The following is a 17,975-nucleotide window of genomic DNA, read 5'->3' as shown; positions in this document are numbered from 1 at the left end:
TGACATGTTCCTTCCCCACAACCACAAGGCCTCATATGTCTTAAAGGGCCCATGTCATGTTTTTCTGGTTATTACCCGTCCCCTTGTGTGTTATGAAGCTTTTCATGCATATAAACGGTCTGCAAAGTCACAAACCCTCAAAGTACACCCTGTAACCCTCTGTGTTCCTCCAATATTTTCTTTTCTTTGATTTATCCATAGTTCGCTCATCGAGCCGGGGGTCAGGTTATTCGCCTGCAAGAAAAGGTGCTGGTGCGGGACCGTATAGGACAGGGGTGGCCAACCCGCGGCTCTCGAGCCGCATGCGGCTCTTTGCCTAGTTTCATGCGGCTCTTCAGTTCATATCGAATTGTATATGTGTGAGTTTGGGGGAGAGACACTGACTCCTGACTTGTGTTGCACGGTGTACCGATACTTGAAAGGTATACCGCGATACCCTGCCGTTAAAAACGTTACGATTCCTCCGTTTCATTAGTATGGTACTTTAAGAATGACGGGGAAAAGTACTCCGGTGAGAAAGCGCAGTTTTAATTAAGAGCTGTGTGTGTTCAGAGCTCTGCTTCCAATCCCTGCACTGTAGCCGTGCCTGCAGTCCCGCCCCTCTCAAGCACGCTCAAGTGCCTCCCCTCTCTCGTGCACACGCTAGCTGCCAGAGCATGTGAGAAAACGAGAAGCATGGCTGGAAGTGGGAGTGCAACTGCCGCTGCGCCTCGGCTTGTTGACAAAAAAGACGCCAGAAGCGACATTTTGATGTATTTTAGCTATATCTTTGACAGTGAGGGCAAGCCTACGGACACCACGAGGCCTGTCTGTAAGAAATGTATTCATTTTATTTAATACGAATTCTTGTCATTTATTGTTCTCATTGTTTAAAAGTTTGTGTTATAGTTATGGTTCTGGTGTGAAATAAATCACAATAATTATATTTAAGACTTTTTTTAAGAAAAGTATCGAAAAAGAATCGGAATCGCAATTCTTGACTTGGTATCGAAACCAAAATGTTGGTACCGTGACAACACTACTCCTGACAGTTAAACCTGATATTTAGTAGGTCTGTTAAGTATCGAATGCTGACCATTCTGACGTAATTTGGCTGGTCAAAGTTGTTTGGGCTCGGATAAAATCGCTCCGTTACTTTCGTCCCGTGTTCGTCCCGGCTATCCCTACGTGTGTATGTGTGGTGTCAGGTGTCAGTATGAGAGGATGACAGCGCGTCTAATTTTGATGTGGCCCAAGAGCCAATCACAATAACACCTGGGATGCAGTGAACCAATCGTTGATTAAACATTATCCAGTGTTTCCCCTACCATTGTCTTGGAGGGGCGCTGCTCCCCGCCAATGGAGCCCCGCGCCCCCCCTGAAATTCAAGGTGTTTAAAAAATATATATATATAATTTTTCTTTTTTTAAATATATATATAGCACCAAATTGCAAATAATCTGTAACTACTGTCACTTTTCACATTGAACATGTGCTCTTTTATTAAATAAACTAAACGTTTTCATTTTAAGTTGTGAGTTTAGTGTTTTTGATCCTAAGAAACACTGATGCATTAATCAATAACAATAATCCACAGCTCCTCTCTCTGCTCCAGAGGATTTAAAAAAATGCATCAGTGTCGTGGTTGAAATCTTGTCTCCAGAAAACTAAAAACTAAAACAAGCGGTATCAGTGACTGTGTTTGATGTGGCTCTTTGCAGTAACATAGAAAAAATGTGGCTCTTAACCTCTGACTGGTTGGCCACTCCTGGTATAGGATATGACGCATATTTTAGTTGACCTAATTAAAACCGTTTTGTTTGTGTCACAGTATCACCTCAAAATACAAGATACGAAACATTTTGAACCGTGCAAAGAAATATAAATAGTCCTACAGATATTTGTATTTAATTTCCTTCTTATTTTTGTCCAAGCTCAAGGGAGCCAGAGCAGAGGGCTTAAAGAGCTGACCCCTGACCCAAGACAACACAATTACACTCTCAAGTCAGAATGTACTCAGTGTCCAACCTAGTTAAGATTTGTTTACTTGGCATAATGCTATCTTGCCTGTTTAAACTTTGATGAAGCTTAAATCATCAATTTCCCACCACCCATATCAAACAGCAAGTGATTAAAAGTGTAGGCGGAAGCATGCCCTGATTCTTCCTCAGCCATCAAAGTATGCTAATGCTCTTCTTTTTTGCTGAGTTAACCCTGAAATCCAAACAGATCTGGCAGGAGGAGAGGAAGAAAACAAGTTTGAAACGATTGATGTCTCTATCACAGTATTTAAGTCTTTGAGGCATCAGAACAAGTGTTGTCTTCCATCAAGCATGACCTCTAAAGCCTGCTAGCAAATCATACTTGTGTCTTCTGTCAGTTCTGTGCTTATGTCTTCACCCTCGCAAGAGCTGTGTGACAGAGTTTTTGTAGATCACATGACGGATGCTTTCCACAAAAGCAAAGGAATAAAAGTCTGATCTCTTCTTCTCTCCACTTCTGTCCCTCTTCTCCTCCTGCCCTTTCCTCCTCTTCTTCATTCCCTTGGATCCCCTCTCTCTCCTTCTCTCTCTCTGTCTCTGTCTGTCTTGCACCAGGGAAGACGCTGAGGTGGAGTATTTAAAAATAGCTCAGGACCTGGACATGTATGGCGTCAATTACTTTTTAATCAGGGTAAGCCAATGTTTGCTATATCTATACAAAGTAAGCCAATATGTTTTAAAAAGTTGCCCAAATCTGATTTTCTTTTTATGTGCATATGTGACAGTGTAAACATCCTAAGTCACATGGAATTTGATATGATCAATTCTGATTTGGGCCACTTTCATATATGGCCCTACATCTTTTGAATCGTCCTAAATTGTTTGGGATGGGCGTAAACAGATATAATTAAAAGTATCCTCTGACATCCTGAAGTTATAGGTGAAATCTGTTTTAGTGAAGCTGGCTCCGACTCTGCATCAAAACACAACTTTGTACAGAAGAGCCACCTTCGCTCTCCAGAAAATGCACAATAAATAATGTCTTATTTCTCAATCTTGGTATCTTATAAACGAAAGCTGACTTCAATGGACTCCTTCTTCACATCTGTACTGCAGCCGGCTGCATGTGACATCTTTGTTATAGTTTTTTTTACGGCATTATGGTCGATTCATGGCGAAATCCAGAGCATGCCAGAATCTGATAAGCCACATTTAAAAAAACAAAGAAAATAATTCAAAGGCCACGAACAATAACCAATTTGAGCAATACAAAAAGACGTGCAGGGTGAAAGAGACTAGGAGGCTTGCCAATTGTACTGTGGTGTGATGAGATAGGGTGGTAAATTATCCTGTGCTTAATGTCCATTATTAAAAGGGATTTTTTAATCTTTAACAATTTAAAAACAAATGTGTATTTTGTGGGCTTAAATAATTAGCTGCTACAACGCAGTGGATCATTTTCCAGCTGAGTCATAATGAAATATGAACATAAGTTTACTTGTGGCGCTCCAGCCTTGATCAGTGAATTCTCTAAAATGCACAGTCATTTGAATACCAGCAGGTCAACTTCAACTGAAGTACTAGACTGTAGCATTAGCAGCAAGCCCAGACTGCACATACCCCCGCACAACTGGCTTTGTTCATTTGGTATATTTTTGGCTAGCAGAGCCACCACAATGACACCTCTGTCACATGCAAGTACATACAGTATACATGTTGGCTGCATGGATGGTAGAAGAGAAGCTTTGTTCACTCTGCTGTGTGTGTGGTTCAGAATAAAAAGGGAACCGATCTTCTCCTGGGAGTGGACGCCCTGGGGCTGCACATCTACGAGCCGGACAACAGGCTGACACCAAAGTGCTCCTTCCCCTGGAATGAGATCCGCAACATCTCCTACAGCGACAAGGAGGTGGGAGAATCTGCTGTTGTTCTTTGTGACAAAGATCTGCGGTACTCAGTTAAATAACGAGCTACATATAGGCAATACTTTAGTGTCATAGTTTATTTTCTTTGTTCGCTTTGTTCTTTCCTCTTGTGTATTGATCAACAATCTGGTATTCTTGTCTTCGTAATGTTTAGTTTACCATCAGACCTCTCGGCAAGAAAACCAATGTTTTCAAGTTCAACTCTTCGCGTCTAAGAGTCAACAAGTTGGTGAGTTTGTAAAGTTTGTCATTTCTCATAGTGAAGGTCTTCATAACATGTGGAAGATGCTGGTGAATAAGAGTTTTGGGATGAACTGATATTCTGACACATCATTGTAAATATAAACCATTCTTTGGTTGTGTTTCTCTGTGCAGATCCTCCAGTTGTGTATAGGGAACCATGACCTGTTCATACGCCGCCGCCGGGTAGACTCACTGGAAGTCCAGCAGATGAAATCTCAGGCCAGAGAGGAGAGGGCCCGAAAACAGGTACCGTAATTTTCGGACTATAAGTCGCACCTGAATATAAGCCGCAGCAGCTAAATTGAATGATGTGTACATATATAAGCCGCACTGGACTATAAGCCGCAGGTGTTTTAATGTTTAATTACCATATGTAAGGGTTCGTGCACAGAGGGGATTGTCGGGAAAGAGATGGCTGTTTGAGGAAGCTCCCATTTATTAACATTTCAACAAACAAGTTGCATATTTGCATAACGTATTCAAGTGTTACCATTTAGTGCAATAGTAGCTACAGAACATGTACTGTGCTGTATAAACTGTACTGTATCACATAGCGTTTCAGACACACAAACTTTTCAACTTTCAAACTTAATCGGTGCGCTCCCAGCACTGGGAAAAAAGGCGCGGTTTATAGTCCGAAAATTACGGTACATGGATATCAGGAAACAAAGAAGGGGGTATAGGAATGAACTTGTTAGTAGCCAGGTTTCCACTTCAAATGTAGTATACATTTCCACAAAAAAACAGCAAAGGGAATGCTACTTTTTGTGAGTTGGAAACATTGGACACACAGAAAAAGAGGGCAAAATTAGATGTTATTGCAAATATTTTGCAATTTGTAACTCAATTGAACAGTACAGCACATGTCTTTGTGGCTGTTATTACAAGTCAGACAACAGAGGGAAAGCAAGCACCCACATAGAGTATTTAAGGGCACTGACTTGTTAATACAAACACAAAATTACCTTTTTATTAATTAAACCGCTGATTATTTTTGTTTCACTTCCATCCTTAAATGTTAATTAAATGACATTAGTTGCTTTGTTTGTTTGTTTGTTGTATTTTTGTGGCTATAGTGTGTACATGTGTGTTTGACCATATTTGTGTGGACACCAGGAAGAATAGCCAATGCTCAGGCTAGTGAGGGTCCTAATATAGAAAAAACAATACAACAAAGAAGTGTTCTGATCTCCCTCTCTTGTATGATGCTTTCTCAGGATTTTCATCATTTTCTTTAATGATGTTTGGTTCTGTTTCTTTCTTTCTCCATCCATATTTCCACTCGTTTGTTCCCCACCATATCCTCTCTCCTGTGACCTTCAGGTAGAGAGGCAGCGTCTGCAGCGGGAGAAGCAGCTGCGGGAGGAGGCAGAGAGAGCCAGGGACGAGCTGAAGAGGAGGCTGATTCAGCTGCAGGACGAGGCCCACATGGCCAACGACGCACTGGTAAGATACGTCACATAATACGGAAAGTTTCAGCAACATTTCTTTTGGTAAATTGAGCTTGTCTCACACCGTTCTCACTTCACTTCCTCCCTCTGTTCATGTCATTTCTTCCACTCTACTGTCTCTCACTGTCTATTCTTTCCCCTCTATCAATCTCGCTCCCGTTTCGCCCCGTAACTCCATCTCTCTTTCTTTGCTCCATTTCCCCTCAACTCCCAATTCCAACTTTTCTTTCCCCCTTTCCCCATCCTTCTTTTGTCTGTCCTCCCTCCTCTTCCTCTCCAGCTGCGTTCGGAGCAGACGGCGGACCTGCTGGCTGAGAAGGCCCAGATCGCGGAGGAGGAGGCTAAGCTGTTGGCCCAGAAAGCTGCAGAGGCCGAGACAGAAATGCAACGCATCAAAGTGACGGCCATCCGTGGCCAGGAGGAGCGGCGGCTCATGGAGCAGAAGATGCTGGAGGCAGAGATGCTGGCCCTCAAGATGGCCGACGAATCGGAAAGGAGGTGGGGAGAGGAGGAGGAGAGTGTACAGCCGATGATGTTGCAGTGGATTTGTCTCTGTCATGCATACATTCTCTTTTTCTGTATTCATCTCACATGCACATGTTTTTTAGATCCTTCAAGGTCACCTATTATGCAAAATCCACTTTTTCATGTCTTTTATACATCAACACGTGTCCCCTCTGTGTAAAGAGACTCTGAAAGTTTCAGGAACAAAAGATTTGCACACTTTTCATCCTGATGCATTTATATAAAAACCTGTCTGAAAATGAGCTGATCAGATTTTGGCCACTTTATGATGTCATAACGATTTTCTTGGCTTGTGTAACCATTAGCCAATCACCAACCAAGGTAACCCCCCCCCCACCTTATCACCTGAATCATTGAGTTCTTTTTAACCAAATCTCTCTCAGAGGGGCGTGGGGAGTGGTGTGCCTTGGCAGTCTAAAGTAACAGACAGAGAATCAGCACTTTTGAAACAGGGCTGAAACAGAGGGGATTATGGGATGCTATAATTATCTGTTTGGTATTTGGAGCCAAACACTTTAGAGACATGTTTTGTATATATCTGAGACCTATAATATATTGATGAAAAACAGTACAATAGGGGACCTTTAAACAACTTAACCCCACAACCTACTCACTTTCCCAAAGTGTTACCTTTATAATGCAAGTCTCCCTCCCAAATCCCTATACTTTATTTCAGTTTGCTCAGCAGCAAATAAATCAGTCGATACGCTGTGAGCATAACGCTGCAGCTGCATTCAAATTGGTCAATCAAAGAACTTCTAACTTCTTTAAAATCATTTAATTTGGAAGGCTTTGTTCTTGCACTGCAGCCGGTAATCATGCGGTTACTGCCACGCTGCTGCACACGGAAAGTTACAAAGGGGAGCCAGCTTTTGTTCAGCAGCTCTCCTCCTAGCACTAAGGTGCTGCAGTTCATTTGTGCCAGTTAATTGTTAGCAGTCGAATCGATTGATGGTGGGAGTCCCTATCAAACACACTGTTTTACTCCCCACTGAAGCTCCACAGTGCTGAAACAGACTTTTGATGCGTTTTTTTATCTCTGCTTTAAATATGAATGTTCTTGTCACATCCTAGTTCCAATCCGCTACTTTTAACCATCTGCTGTTGACTTATCTTTAGTTCTTTTGAGGTCAGATGAATGAGGAGAGGAAGTGATGAGTGTTTCTTGATCAGCACTGTGATGAGCCTGATAGATGCTGATCCATTGTAACAAAGAACTGAGGTCGTTTTGATCATAAAACAGTATACACGGATACTAAGAATATCACTTTACAGTTTCTACTTTGCAATTTATTAGACAATCATTTCAAATAGGCACCATTAACCACTTGCCAGTAACTGCAATTTCTGGATGAGCACTTTATGCACCAGAGGAACTTAAAACCTGTGGCACTCAACATGTAAATGACTGTGTCCACTCAAACCCTCGAGGCACACAGCTCCCCCACATCAACGAGGAACCGCTGAGAGTTCAGGAACACAATCAAAATAAATGTAATCACCTGCACATAACATTCAAACTCCATGGTGGAATAATGGAGTCAGAAATGATGTTGTGCTTCGGTGTTACATTGATCACCCAGGTAATAACAGAGTGACATTCCCAGGGTCTTCGAGTACCAACGTACCGATTATGTAAGATGATTCTGGATTCAATTTAGATAATTCTGTCCCCTTTGAAGGATTGGTAGGTGAATTAAAGTATGAACTGCGTCTGTCTGTGTTTGTCCCTCAGGGCCAGAGAGGCTGAGCAGTTGAGACAGGACCTGCAGGAAGCCAAGGAGTCGGAGCGCAGGGCCAAGCACAAACTGCTGGAGATCACCAACAGGGCTGTCTACGCGGTGACTGAATCATTAGCATTCATATTTTTATAATGTATTTGTTTCAAGTGCCCTAAACTGATATCCCCCATACAGAATTGTTTCCTTTATCTCCATGCTTAAATCCACCGTTGATCTACATTTTAAAACATTTAACCGTTTTCTCATTATCTTCCTGTGAAACCGCTAGTGTGCTTTTGCATCTTTTCCCCCTGTTCGCCTCTGATGAGTTTGTACCCCTGCAATTCTCAAAGTGATGTCGTTCAGTTTGATGTGGTGTATCAGGGATGATAACTCAATATTTGAGAGTTAAGACAGCTTTTTTTTCTGCTATTTTTAAATATAATTGTGTCAATTGTAAAAATAGTGGGCAGCTGTTGATTGCCCATTGTTGTTCTGTTGATCTACTAAGAATGTTTTTGTATTACTTTCTCTTTAATCTGGATGACATTTTTCTTCTATAGTTCCTGGATACATGTTTTAGTATCCCAAAAAAGTTGAGGCTTTTCCAGTGTGAGATGTGGTAAAATGGGAAGGGCATTTTTTTTAAATATATTTTTAGACAGAGATAAATAAATAATGTAAATAGTTAACTGTTTCAGCCTTGCAAAAATCATACACACACACACACACACACACACACACACACACACACACACACACACACACACACACACACACACACACATTCTAATGCTGGCCATCACTAAAGAACAACTGATTTGTAAGGTTATGAATGATAAGCCTAAACAGATTGGTGCACATAAATACAAAAGACATGCTACCCCTGGAACTCCCTTATAGATTTATCAGATCATGCGTAAAAACAAAAAAATGTCTACACACACACACACACACACACACACACACACACACATTATTTACAATTCCAATTTGTACCGGACAAATAGCCTTTTTTCTGTTTGTCCAGTCTGTATTTACTTCAATTGAATCCATACTGTAGTTTGGAATCCCACGCCAACCAATGGATTTACATTTATATTGTGTATTAGGTCCACTTCTTTACTGGCTCACTCCCAAAGTGACATGTGGCCGATGCATTTCAGACCTTTGGTCAGGATCTAAAAGCATACATGCGGGTGTTCACGGTCCATGACCATCAACGTTGATATCTTTCATCCCTTCTGTTCCTCCCTTATGTCCCTAATGTCTTTTCCATGCATTCCTCCATGTCTCTTGAATTTCCTGTCACTCTGTTTCATCTACTCCTCCTTCGCGTATTTATTTGAACCCTTTCTACCTTTTCTCTGTCCTTTTCGTGTCCCTCCCACTGTCTTCTTTATTCAGTTTTTTCCCCACTGCCAAATCGTCTACTTCACCTCCTTCCCTCTAATCTCTCTCCTTTCATCTCCCCTCCTAGTCCCCTGGCCTGCCATCTGACAGCATGCCTCCCGACCTGAGCTTCAGCAGGGAGAACCTCAGCTTTGACTTTAAAGACACCGACATGAAACGCCTCTCCATGGAGATCGAGAAGGAGAAGTGAGTGGCCGGCTTTACTCTGCTGGGGCTGCCTGATATCTTGCAGCCTCTGCAAAATCTGATTAAATAAAGTTTGACAGATTTGTAATACACTAACATGTGATTGAGAAAGATGTACATGAATTCAGGATTGTACTTCCAGTTGGCGATCGACCCACGCTGATGTCAATGACAGCATTCTAGCTTGTTAGCTCTTGGTGTCAGTGATTACAGACAGGAGAACACATTTTAAACAGCAGTAATTATATGGTTAGGTAATTAAGTTTTATTTAATAAGGCAAGTGAGCCGAGAGGCTACAGGTCGACGATTGGTGGATTACTGTTCATAAGAAGAAGAAAGACTGCCATGGAATCAAGAGCTTTAATAAAAAAATGCAATTGTCGCATGACAGTGATGACCAGGGAGATTTCTTATTAAGAAGAGTTATTTTTTTTCATTTTTATAATGGACTTTTCAACAAGCATTAGCAAACCTCCCCCACCGGCTGTCATAGATACATTTACAAAGCTGTACGTCCTAATAATTTGCACATTTTAGAGCACAGATTCTCAAAATAGTGCTTTTAATTTGGTTTAGAATGCCTGGAAAAAAGTTACTAAACATAAAATAGAGGTTGTGTTTTAATTATTATTTGCTGAGTGCTAAGACACCATCTGAAGTTTTTAGAGAAAATTCACTGAATACAAGGATTTACTTTTGTTTCCGACATGCAGAGGGCCTTTGTATGACCTCATTTAATAATGGTTTAACAGTACAAGCTTCATTATTATTATTATTATAACAACGGTCATGTCTCTTTGTCAGGGCCCATGTTAAGAGGAGTGAAGCAGAGATGCCCATTGATTCTATATTTATTCATAATGGTGATGTCAGTGCTAGCTATTATACTGTTAGATCTAATGAGGACATAGTGCAGACGGGGACTTAGATTCGTAGTAACTGTCTCCCAACCTGCAATGTGATCCTTTTCAGAGTGGAGTACATGGAGAAGAGCAAGCACCTGCAGGAGCAGCTGAATGAGCTGAAGACAGAGATTGAGAGTCTGAAGATGAAAGAGAGAGAGACTCCTCTGGACGTCATTCACAACCAGAACGCCGAGCAGGGGACCAGCAAGCACAGCAACTTTAAAAAGGTAAATCTCAGCTCGGCTGCTTGCATGCTGTACACGTAACACACTTTGTAACACGTGCCAAATGTACATCTCTCCAAAATACACTCTACTGACCCCGTTCATGCCTCGTCTTTTTACACTCACTGTCAATCATTTGTATTTATTTTAGCATCTTGTGTATATGCAACAAAAACTCTAGTAGCAGAACCGAAAATGGATTCACATCTACCTCTTAAAGGGATTTTGACAATTTCCCTGCAGAAAGACTTGCACAATCAATTGATAATGAATGGCGACCACGATTTCAGCTTCCCACAACTTAATAAACCTAATCAACAGTGATGTTTTAAGTGCAATCATTATGGCTTTAATCCTGCAGCCCTACTGAGGAATTGATAGATAGAAAAATAATTCATCAAGATTTAAGGGCAGAGTTTTTGTTTGTAATCATGGTGACTCAGCAGTGTTTGCAGACTCAGATGTGTATTGCTTGCTTTTCTGTCCTAATGAAACATTTGCAAAGTATATGTTTAATCTGGTTACAGCCATAATTACATGCAGTCGTTGCCTGCGCCTTGCATCATATCGTCATTTCTCATTGGGTTGGCAAGTTGAGAAACTATTGTTAGTCACACTTTGTTTTAGTAAAGATACCAGTGCAATTCCTAATTGAATCGAATCAAATCCCAGTGTGAATGGCAGTGTACGGTATTTTTGCAGATTAGCCTTTCTTGTATTGGTTTGGATAAAATATCAAATCATTTTAGAGAGGTAGTTAATAAAACACCCTGCCCTATTTCTAATGCATTGCAGTTACATTTAAAAGTTACTCTTTAGCTATTCCAAAGCTGTCCAATCAGCTGGAGACACAAGAAGTGTAAATGTGGTTTTAATACTGATCCTACATAATCTTTCAAGAACTTGCCTAACCCTCTTAGTATTCATAGGCGGGTTATTACTGATTCTCAGAGCATCACTTAATAGCAACAATGTAAACTTTTCCCTGGGGTATTTTTCAGACTAAAGTTTCTTTTTGGATGGAACCCCATGCGGATAGGTGGAGCACTCCTTCACTTTTTAACTATGACCTCTAAAACTGCACAGTGATTACTGGTCTTAAGTCTACTTTCTCCAAAGATCTCACAGATCAACTGAAAGAGAAATCTGTATTTCTGTATGCATCTTTGGTCAACTCCCTCAGTGAGAATAGCTTAAGTATTTCATCTCACAGAAGTGTCTCGCTTGACGATATGAAATGAGACGGAAATATCTCCTTTTAGCCGAAGGGATAATCCTAAATTGACTGGCGATGGATTTGCTATAAAAAGTTCCCCTTGTCCTTTGATGAACTAGCAGATTAGACACATTCTCCTTTATCTTCCCACCCCAGTGTGTCTGTCATTTCAATAAAACGTATCAAATACAAATGTGATCTGTGCTCTCAGTACATTGCATTAGAAAAAAGCCCACCCTCTCTGCCTTCCTGTAAAATACTCCTGTTAAGCGAGCGCTAATTGATTTCTGCTTGGTCATTTGTCATGTAGATGGATGGGGGGAGGCAGCTTTTGCATGCAGGGGGAGAGTGAGCAAAGTTAAAAGTGCTGATTTAATTAAACCACAGGCACGCAGCATTTATCTTTCTTTGGATGGGAGGGTTGTGGGGGGGGGCACATGGCATTGCAGGAAGAAGTGGAATGGACAGTGAGGAAACCAGGTCAGCGTTGCAAAACGATGCGAGGATCCGAGGGGAGGCAGAGGTTGACCAAAAATGTTCAAAGGATGAAGAGTTAAAAGGAAGCTGTGTCACGGAGAAGGGGGGGNNNGAGAGAAGAGGGAAAGAGCAAGAAAGGACAAGTCTGAGAGCCAGAAGAGACTGGCTGTTTCTCCGGGCTAAGTTTTCTCCATCCAGCATTCAGAGTTTAACTTTGATCTGAAACATTGGATGGCTGTGTGGCTTTCTCCGGTCAAACCTGTGCTAACACCCACGTTTTGCACAGCTTCATAACGAAGTAGAAAGACTGCATCATTATCTTAATCAGGTACTCTTTCATGATAATATTTCAATAAAAAAGGTGGTTGGCAAATAATATAATTGGTGTATGTTGCTGTAATGTGGAATGCGCAGTTACCACTCGGCTACAAAGGCCCTCCTGAAAGCTGCTTCTCATCGCCTGAATCACAACACTAGAGCTGCATGATCCCGTGTGAAGTTTCACACAGAGGGAATGTTTTTATTCTTTTTTATGTGGCAGTCCATCAAGACTGTGTGAAGTGGCACAAAAGAGGTCAACCATTGAGGTTGCTCTCATCGCAGTCTTCACAAGTATCCATACAACATACAAACGCATTTATTTCATGTCAATAGGTTGCTGTTGTGAAATATGAAAACCTTTTTATAAAGAGTTTTTGCTCTCTTCCCGACATGGAGACTGTTTGCAGTGTGCAGTACAAAGCTGAGAACACACTCACAGTACGGTTCAGTATGCCTGTCAGTCGGGACAATAGAAGCTCATCTGTAAACATCGTGCTGCAAATCAATCCCTTGCCCACACATTATCTGTTCAGATTTGCTTACTTGCCTCCATCTACACATTCCCCAGAAATAAGCTGGATTCTTCCAAACTCTCTTCAATCTTGCTCAGTCTAATATTTACTTTGGCAGCGTATTTAATTCCCTTTACCCTACAGATGTTGAAGAGGGGAAACAGTTTGCCCAGTCGTTTTGAAGCAGTGCTCACAGAAGCTGTTTTAGACAAGCTAATGCTAAGCTGTGCCAAAGGGGTTAAAGCACAGTCTGAATGAATTCATCACCAGCTCATTTAAACCTGGACAGAAAAACAATTAGCAGTACTTTCTCTGCATTCATCTTCTACACACCCTGCTCTGTTTGATAGTCCCGCAGTAGAAAGGAATTTAAAATAACCTACACATTTGTTTTTGTTGCAAACTCATCGAGCCTGATTTGGGTTTCAATGTAGATTGTATCGAGAATGCTGCATATCTTTTACATATCTTTTACATACCATCAGAGATGAAATAAAAACAGAATTACCCTAAGGGGGTCTTTTCAGGTAATACACAACAGTCTACAGACTTTCCAGTTATCCTCTCCTTATGAGAACATATTTGATTAGTCAAGTCACAATCACGTGTTGTATCGAAATGTTCTGTGGTTGTTTGAGCTTTTTTATATGTACTTTGCAGAAATCATAAATGTGTGTATCGTCATTAGCATGGCAGCTAAATTGACCTTGTTCCAGTATTTTGCGGTGTATTAAACGATTCAAGATTGAATGGTTTTATTATCATATGCACAGTAGCTACAGTGTAGTTATGGCAATAAAAATCTTAGGTCCTCCAGCTGTAAGATATTATACAGTATATAGGACATAAGACAACAAATAAAAATAGCGCAAATGAAACTTTTGAACATTTGAATAAAATAGTGCAGGTTATGTTGCTAGAGCAGTCTACAAGTAGTGCTGATGAAGTTAATTACGGTATATGTCAGAAAATAAATGTCAGAAAATAAATAAATACACACTGCATAATTCTAAAGCATCAGTAGGCTCTTATAAAAGACTGGTTTTAGTAAGATTAGAGTGCAACAAGCTCCCAAGAAGTAGAGACCCTGCAGGGTGCTAGGGTAGGGTGACCAGATGAGAACTGGTGACATTTGCGAGACAGGAGTTGATGTAGTTTGTTGCCTCCAACACATTTAGTATCAATGAATATTAGAAATACTCCTTCCTGCAGTCTTCGGATCGTTTGTGTCACAGGGTGGACCCAAAAAAACCTTTAATGTTTTCTGGCATAGCATGGTAAGGCTAAACAAACAGCCCAAACCTCTCTGAAAATAAGGATCCAACAAATAATGACATGAAACCAGAACTGAAATAACTGCAGGACTAATCACAAGAACACGACACAGCTGAGGAGGGCAGAAAAACACAGGGGCACCAGGTGAACACGATCAGGTCATCAAAAGAGACAGGAAGTAAAAACAGACAAGACACGTGGGGTGAAACAGTCTAAAAAATAAAACAGGAAACAGACATACAGTTTGAATCTTTTTAGGCATCAAGGATCGACAGGTATATCTCCCCCACTCCACAACCCAACATTGTTATAAGTATACTGAACCGCTATGCGTCTTTACCAACTTGGGCAAATGATTGTACATGGCAAAAATAAACAGCCCATAATTCATGTTGCCGACAAACATTACAGTGCCCATCTGTAACACCAAGATAATGTTGCACTACAGTCAGAAGTTAATGTATAAAATACGCTATAACTAATCAAAACTTTGGTCAGACTTTTGGACAATTGCACGTTATCTGGTACTTTCCCGCACTTTTCTGGACATGGTGGTCATGGTGCTTGCATTGAATATACAAAGGTGATGATTTCTGTGACATTACTCTTCAGTGACAATGTCCAATTGTTTAACTTTTTCTTCCTTGCTTGTTGTTTAAGTATTTGTTTACTTCAGACTAAAAAATCGTATGTGGTCTGTTGTTTCCTCCATAGCTAACACTACAGAGCACCAAGACCCGGGTGGCCTTCTTTGAGGAACTGTAAACTACGTACCTGTAAAGATGGGGATGCACACCTGCCAAGAACCTCATCACTCTACATTCCTGGTCGGTTTAAATGATTGGCCGCCACTGTGAGACCTTATGCTCTTACTGGGAAACCACTATGAGACAGAAGAAAATGACCACTGCCTTTATCTGCTGTAGCTCCAGGGACCTTGTGTGTACGAAACATGGTGAACACATAATGTCACAGCTCTAAATCTGTGTGTGTTTACAGTCCGAGTGTGTGAATACAGCACATTCTCAGTGAATACTTTGGATGGGTATTGGTTTTTATTCATGCGAAGAACAAAGGTAGATGATGAGAAGGAATAACATTGGTCTTTGACTGATCCAGTTCCACTGTGGCTGTAATGAGACAGTACTTTGAATTTAAGAATTGTTATTATATAAATCCTGGATGACCTACTTTTTTTGACTGTTTTGCAATTCTAATAGAAATAGACTTCTAAGGGATAAAGTTGAACAAAAGAACACATTGATTATAAGAAATGTTGCCCTTACCTGACTCAAATATTTGATATTTAGTAAGGGCCGTTTAGACTGCCATTTTGATTTCTAATGCAAAAAAGAAGTCCTTAAAGTATCTTGTTATACATATTATATTACATTACATGTTACACACTTTTATCCAAAGCGACTTACATACTCAATACTGTGGATAATCCCCACAGGAGCAATTTGGGGTGAAGTGTCTTGCCCAGGGACACAACGACATGCTGACTGCAGTGGGGTTTGAACCTGTGACCCCTGATCCCTACACCAAGGCTCTATCCACCGCGCCACACACCTCCAACATATCTTTTTGTTTTATGGAATGTTTAAATAAGGAATACAAATATAGCTTTCCTTTGCCATTAAACCATTCATTGTTAATACTGGGAGTTGATGGGCCGTGGTAGATATTAATGATACTATAAACTGAAAAATCCACTTATGTCACTTATTACGAGTCATTTGTCTTGGTTTTGTTGTTTGAGCCTGGTTTCCAACATCTCAAACTGTGTTTCCATGTTTGTGTCTTAATGCAATTTGTATGGTAAATGTAAACATATTGTTGTACACAAGGCCTTTGGACCTGTGTTTACATCCTGTGATACACAGAGGAGTCGTGTTTCTCTGCCTGCCTCACACTTTTTTAGGATGCCGTTACACATTGTAGCAAAGAAACTAGGATTCTTTGCGAGCTTGTGTCACATCTGTCCGTGTTTTGTGTGTTTGTGAAGACAACCAGTCAACCACTTATATCAAAAAACATGAATTTGCATCTATTTTGAATGAATGTGTCTTTTTGAGTTACTGTTTGTTTTTCCTCTGAAAGCAATTTATTTTTACAATGTGAAGGAAATATATTTCTTTCAGGATTGCATTTAACAATAATATTAAGCAGTATTTGAAAAAAACACTAGGTAAAGTTTCCTTTTATAACTAGATATCAATTTTTTACAGAAACATTGTACCAGATATGTATGTTTATAATGTAAAATAAAAGAATATCAGGTGTGAGTTCTTTTGTATGTTTGCGTTTTTTTCCCATCCAGAAATAAGCCGTTTGTTAGTTATTTTTGGGAGACTTTGAAACATGTGAGCTTAGATATTGCTGGCGTCAGAACCTCTTCCACGCGACCCAAACCGACATCCAATTACACCTGTGAGATGATTCAAGTGTTACGTAAGCACCTTCCATCCAGAGTCAGATCACATACACTGTTTAATTGAGTGACAAGATCTGTGTGTGTGCTTACGGATGCGTGGGTGAGAGTTGTGTGTTAACTCTTTAATGTGAGTCCCTTCCCGTGGTGTGTGTTTCCTGAGACTGACAGCTCTCTGGCAGAGTGAGTGGCACTGAGGTCACGGGGCTTCTCCACAGCTCTGTCACCTCTGGGCTCTGTTGGAGAAAGGCCACGCTTTGCCTGTCAGTGTCGTGACAAAAGAGGTGTCTTCCGGAGCCAACTCTCCCCCGGGGCTTAGACTCTGGTGGAGGGGTCTTTGGGGGGGATACGGAAAACTAACAGACACAGACCTTCCTCCGTCACCGCTGCCTCTGCGTCAGCACTGCCTTATGAAACAGGGGAGAGGGAATATGATTGGAAAGAAACACATCTTTTGTCATTTTTCCATTTTCAGGGGAACACAGTTGACGTCACACCTGCACACACTTGTGTGCAGACACATATTTGTCTTGCAGCGTACTGCAGGGGTAGGGGAGTTTACGGGGACTGCTTGATTATAAAAGAAGCACAAACAATATGAAGGGAAAACCCTTATGTCATAATCCATGGTGAGTCTGCATACTTCAGGCAATGAAAACATAATGCAGTAGAAATGACATTGGCTCAGTAGGATTGCAAATAAAACATCATTATTTCCCTTTTACAGGAGTTGGTATACCTTTAACCCCATGTTGCTTGGAAGTGAGGGCATACATAATTAAAATAGTGAGGGCATAATTGAAAAAGAAACAGTTTCAGTTGTTTAGGAGATTTTCCATTTAACTTATATGATCACATCATTACATGCTGGCTACCTCAACAAAAAGCCAATTTGTCTTTTGTTGGATTATTTGCCAAATTTCAGCTCTGTTTCAAATCGAAGTTAATTTTACCTACATATAGATATCCTTTATTTAACCAGGTAAAAAGTCTCGCTGAGATTAAAATCTCTTTTACAAGAGCGACCTGGCCAAGTGGGCAGCATGATCAAAGTTACAACAGATAAAACACAAAACAATACAGGCAGACGAATACAGCTGTCGTAAAACATAAATGAAATGGCACATTAACCGTCAATATACAAATGAAATAAACTATTATAAATCATTAAAAATAATTTAATTT

General features: G+C 40.6%; 1 protein-coding gene across 1 annotated transcript in view; it reads left to right on the top strand.

Annotated features, from left to right (window-relative positions):
• The window catches only part of nf2a (NF2, moesin-ezrin-radixin like (MERLIN) tumor suppressor a), a gene marked incomplete at its 5' end in the record, with an annotated part of 17,363 nt that extends 1,559 nt beyond the window's left edge, over positions 1 to 15,804 (top strand). The window contains 10 exons of the mRNA XM_010776241.1: positions 2,577 to 2,652; positions 3,736 to 3,870; positions 4,041 to 4,115; positions 4,262 to 4,375; positions 5,453 to 5,575; positions 5,861 to 6,078; positions 7,841 to 7,946; positions 9,307 to 9,425; positions 10,399 to 10,558; positions 15,071 to 15,804. Coding sequence (XP_010774543.1) covers positions 2,577 to 2,652; positions 3,736 to 3,870; positions 4,041 to 4,115; positions 4,262 to 4,375; positions 5,453 to 5,575; positions 5,861 to 6,078; positions 7,841 to 7,946; positions 9,307 to 9,425; positions 10,399 to 10,558; positions 15,071 to 15,121 — 1,177 coding nt within the window. The remainder of the gene's footprint in view (positions 1 to 2,576; positions 2,653 to 3,735; positions 3,871 to 4,040; positions 4,116 to 4,261; positions 4,376 to 5,452; positions 5,576 to 5,860; positions 6,079 to 7,840; positions 7,947 to 9,306; positions 9,426 to 10,398; positions 10,559 to 15,070) is intronic.
• Positions 15,805 to 17,975: the final 2,171 nt, after the last annotated feature.

This window comes from Notothenia coriiceps, unplaced genomic scaffold (assembly GCF_000735185.1).
Source record: "Notothenia coriiceps isolate Sejong01 unplaced genomic scaffold, NC01 NC01_scaffold00016822, whole genome shotgun sequence".
Lineage (NCBI taxonomy): Eukaryota > Metazoa > Chordata > Actinopteri > Perciformes > Nototheniidae > Notothenia > Notothenia coriiceps.
This window is presented reverse-complemented; position numbering and strand designations above follow the sequence as displayed.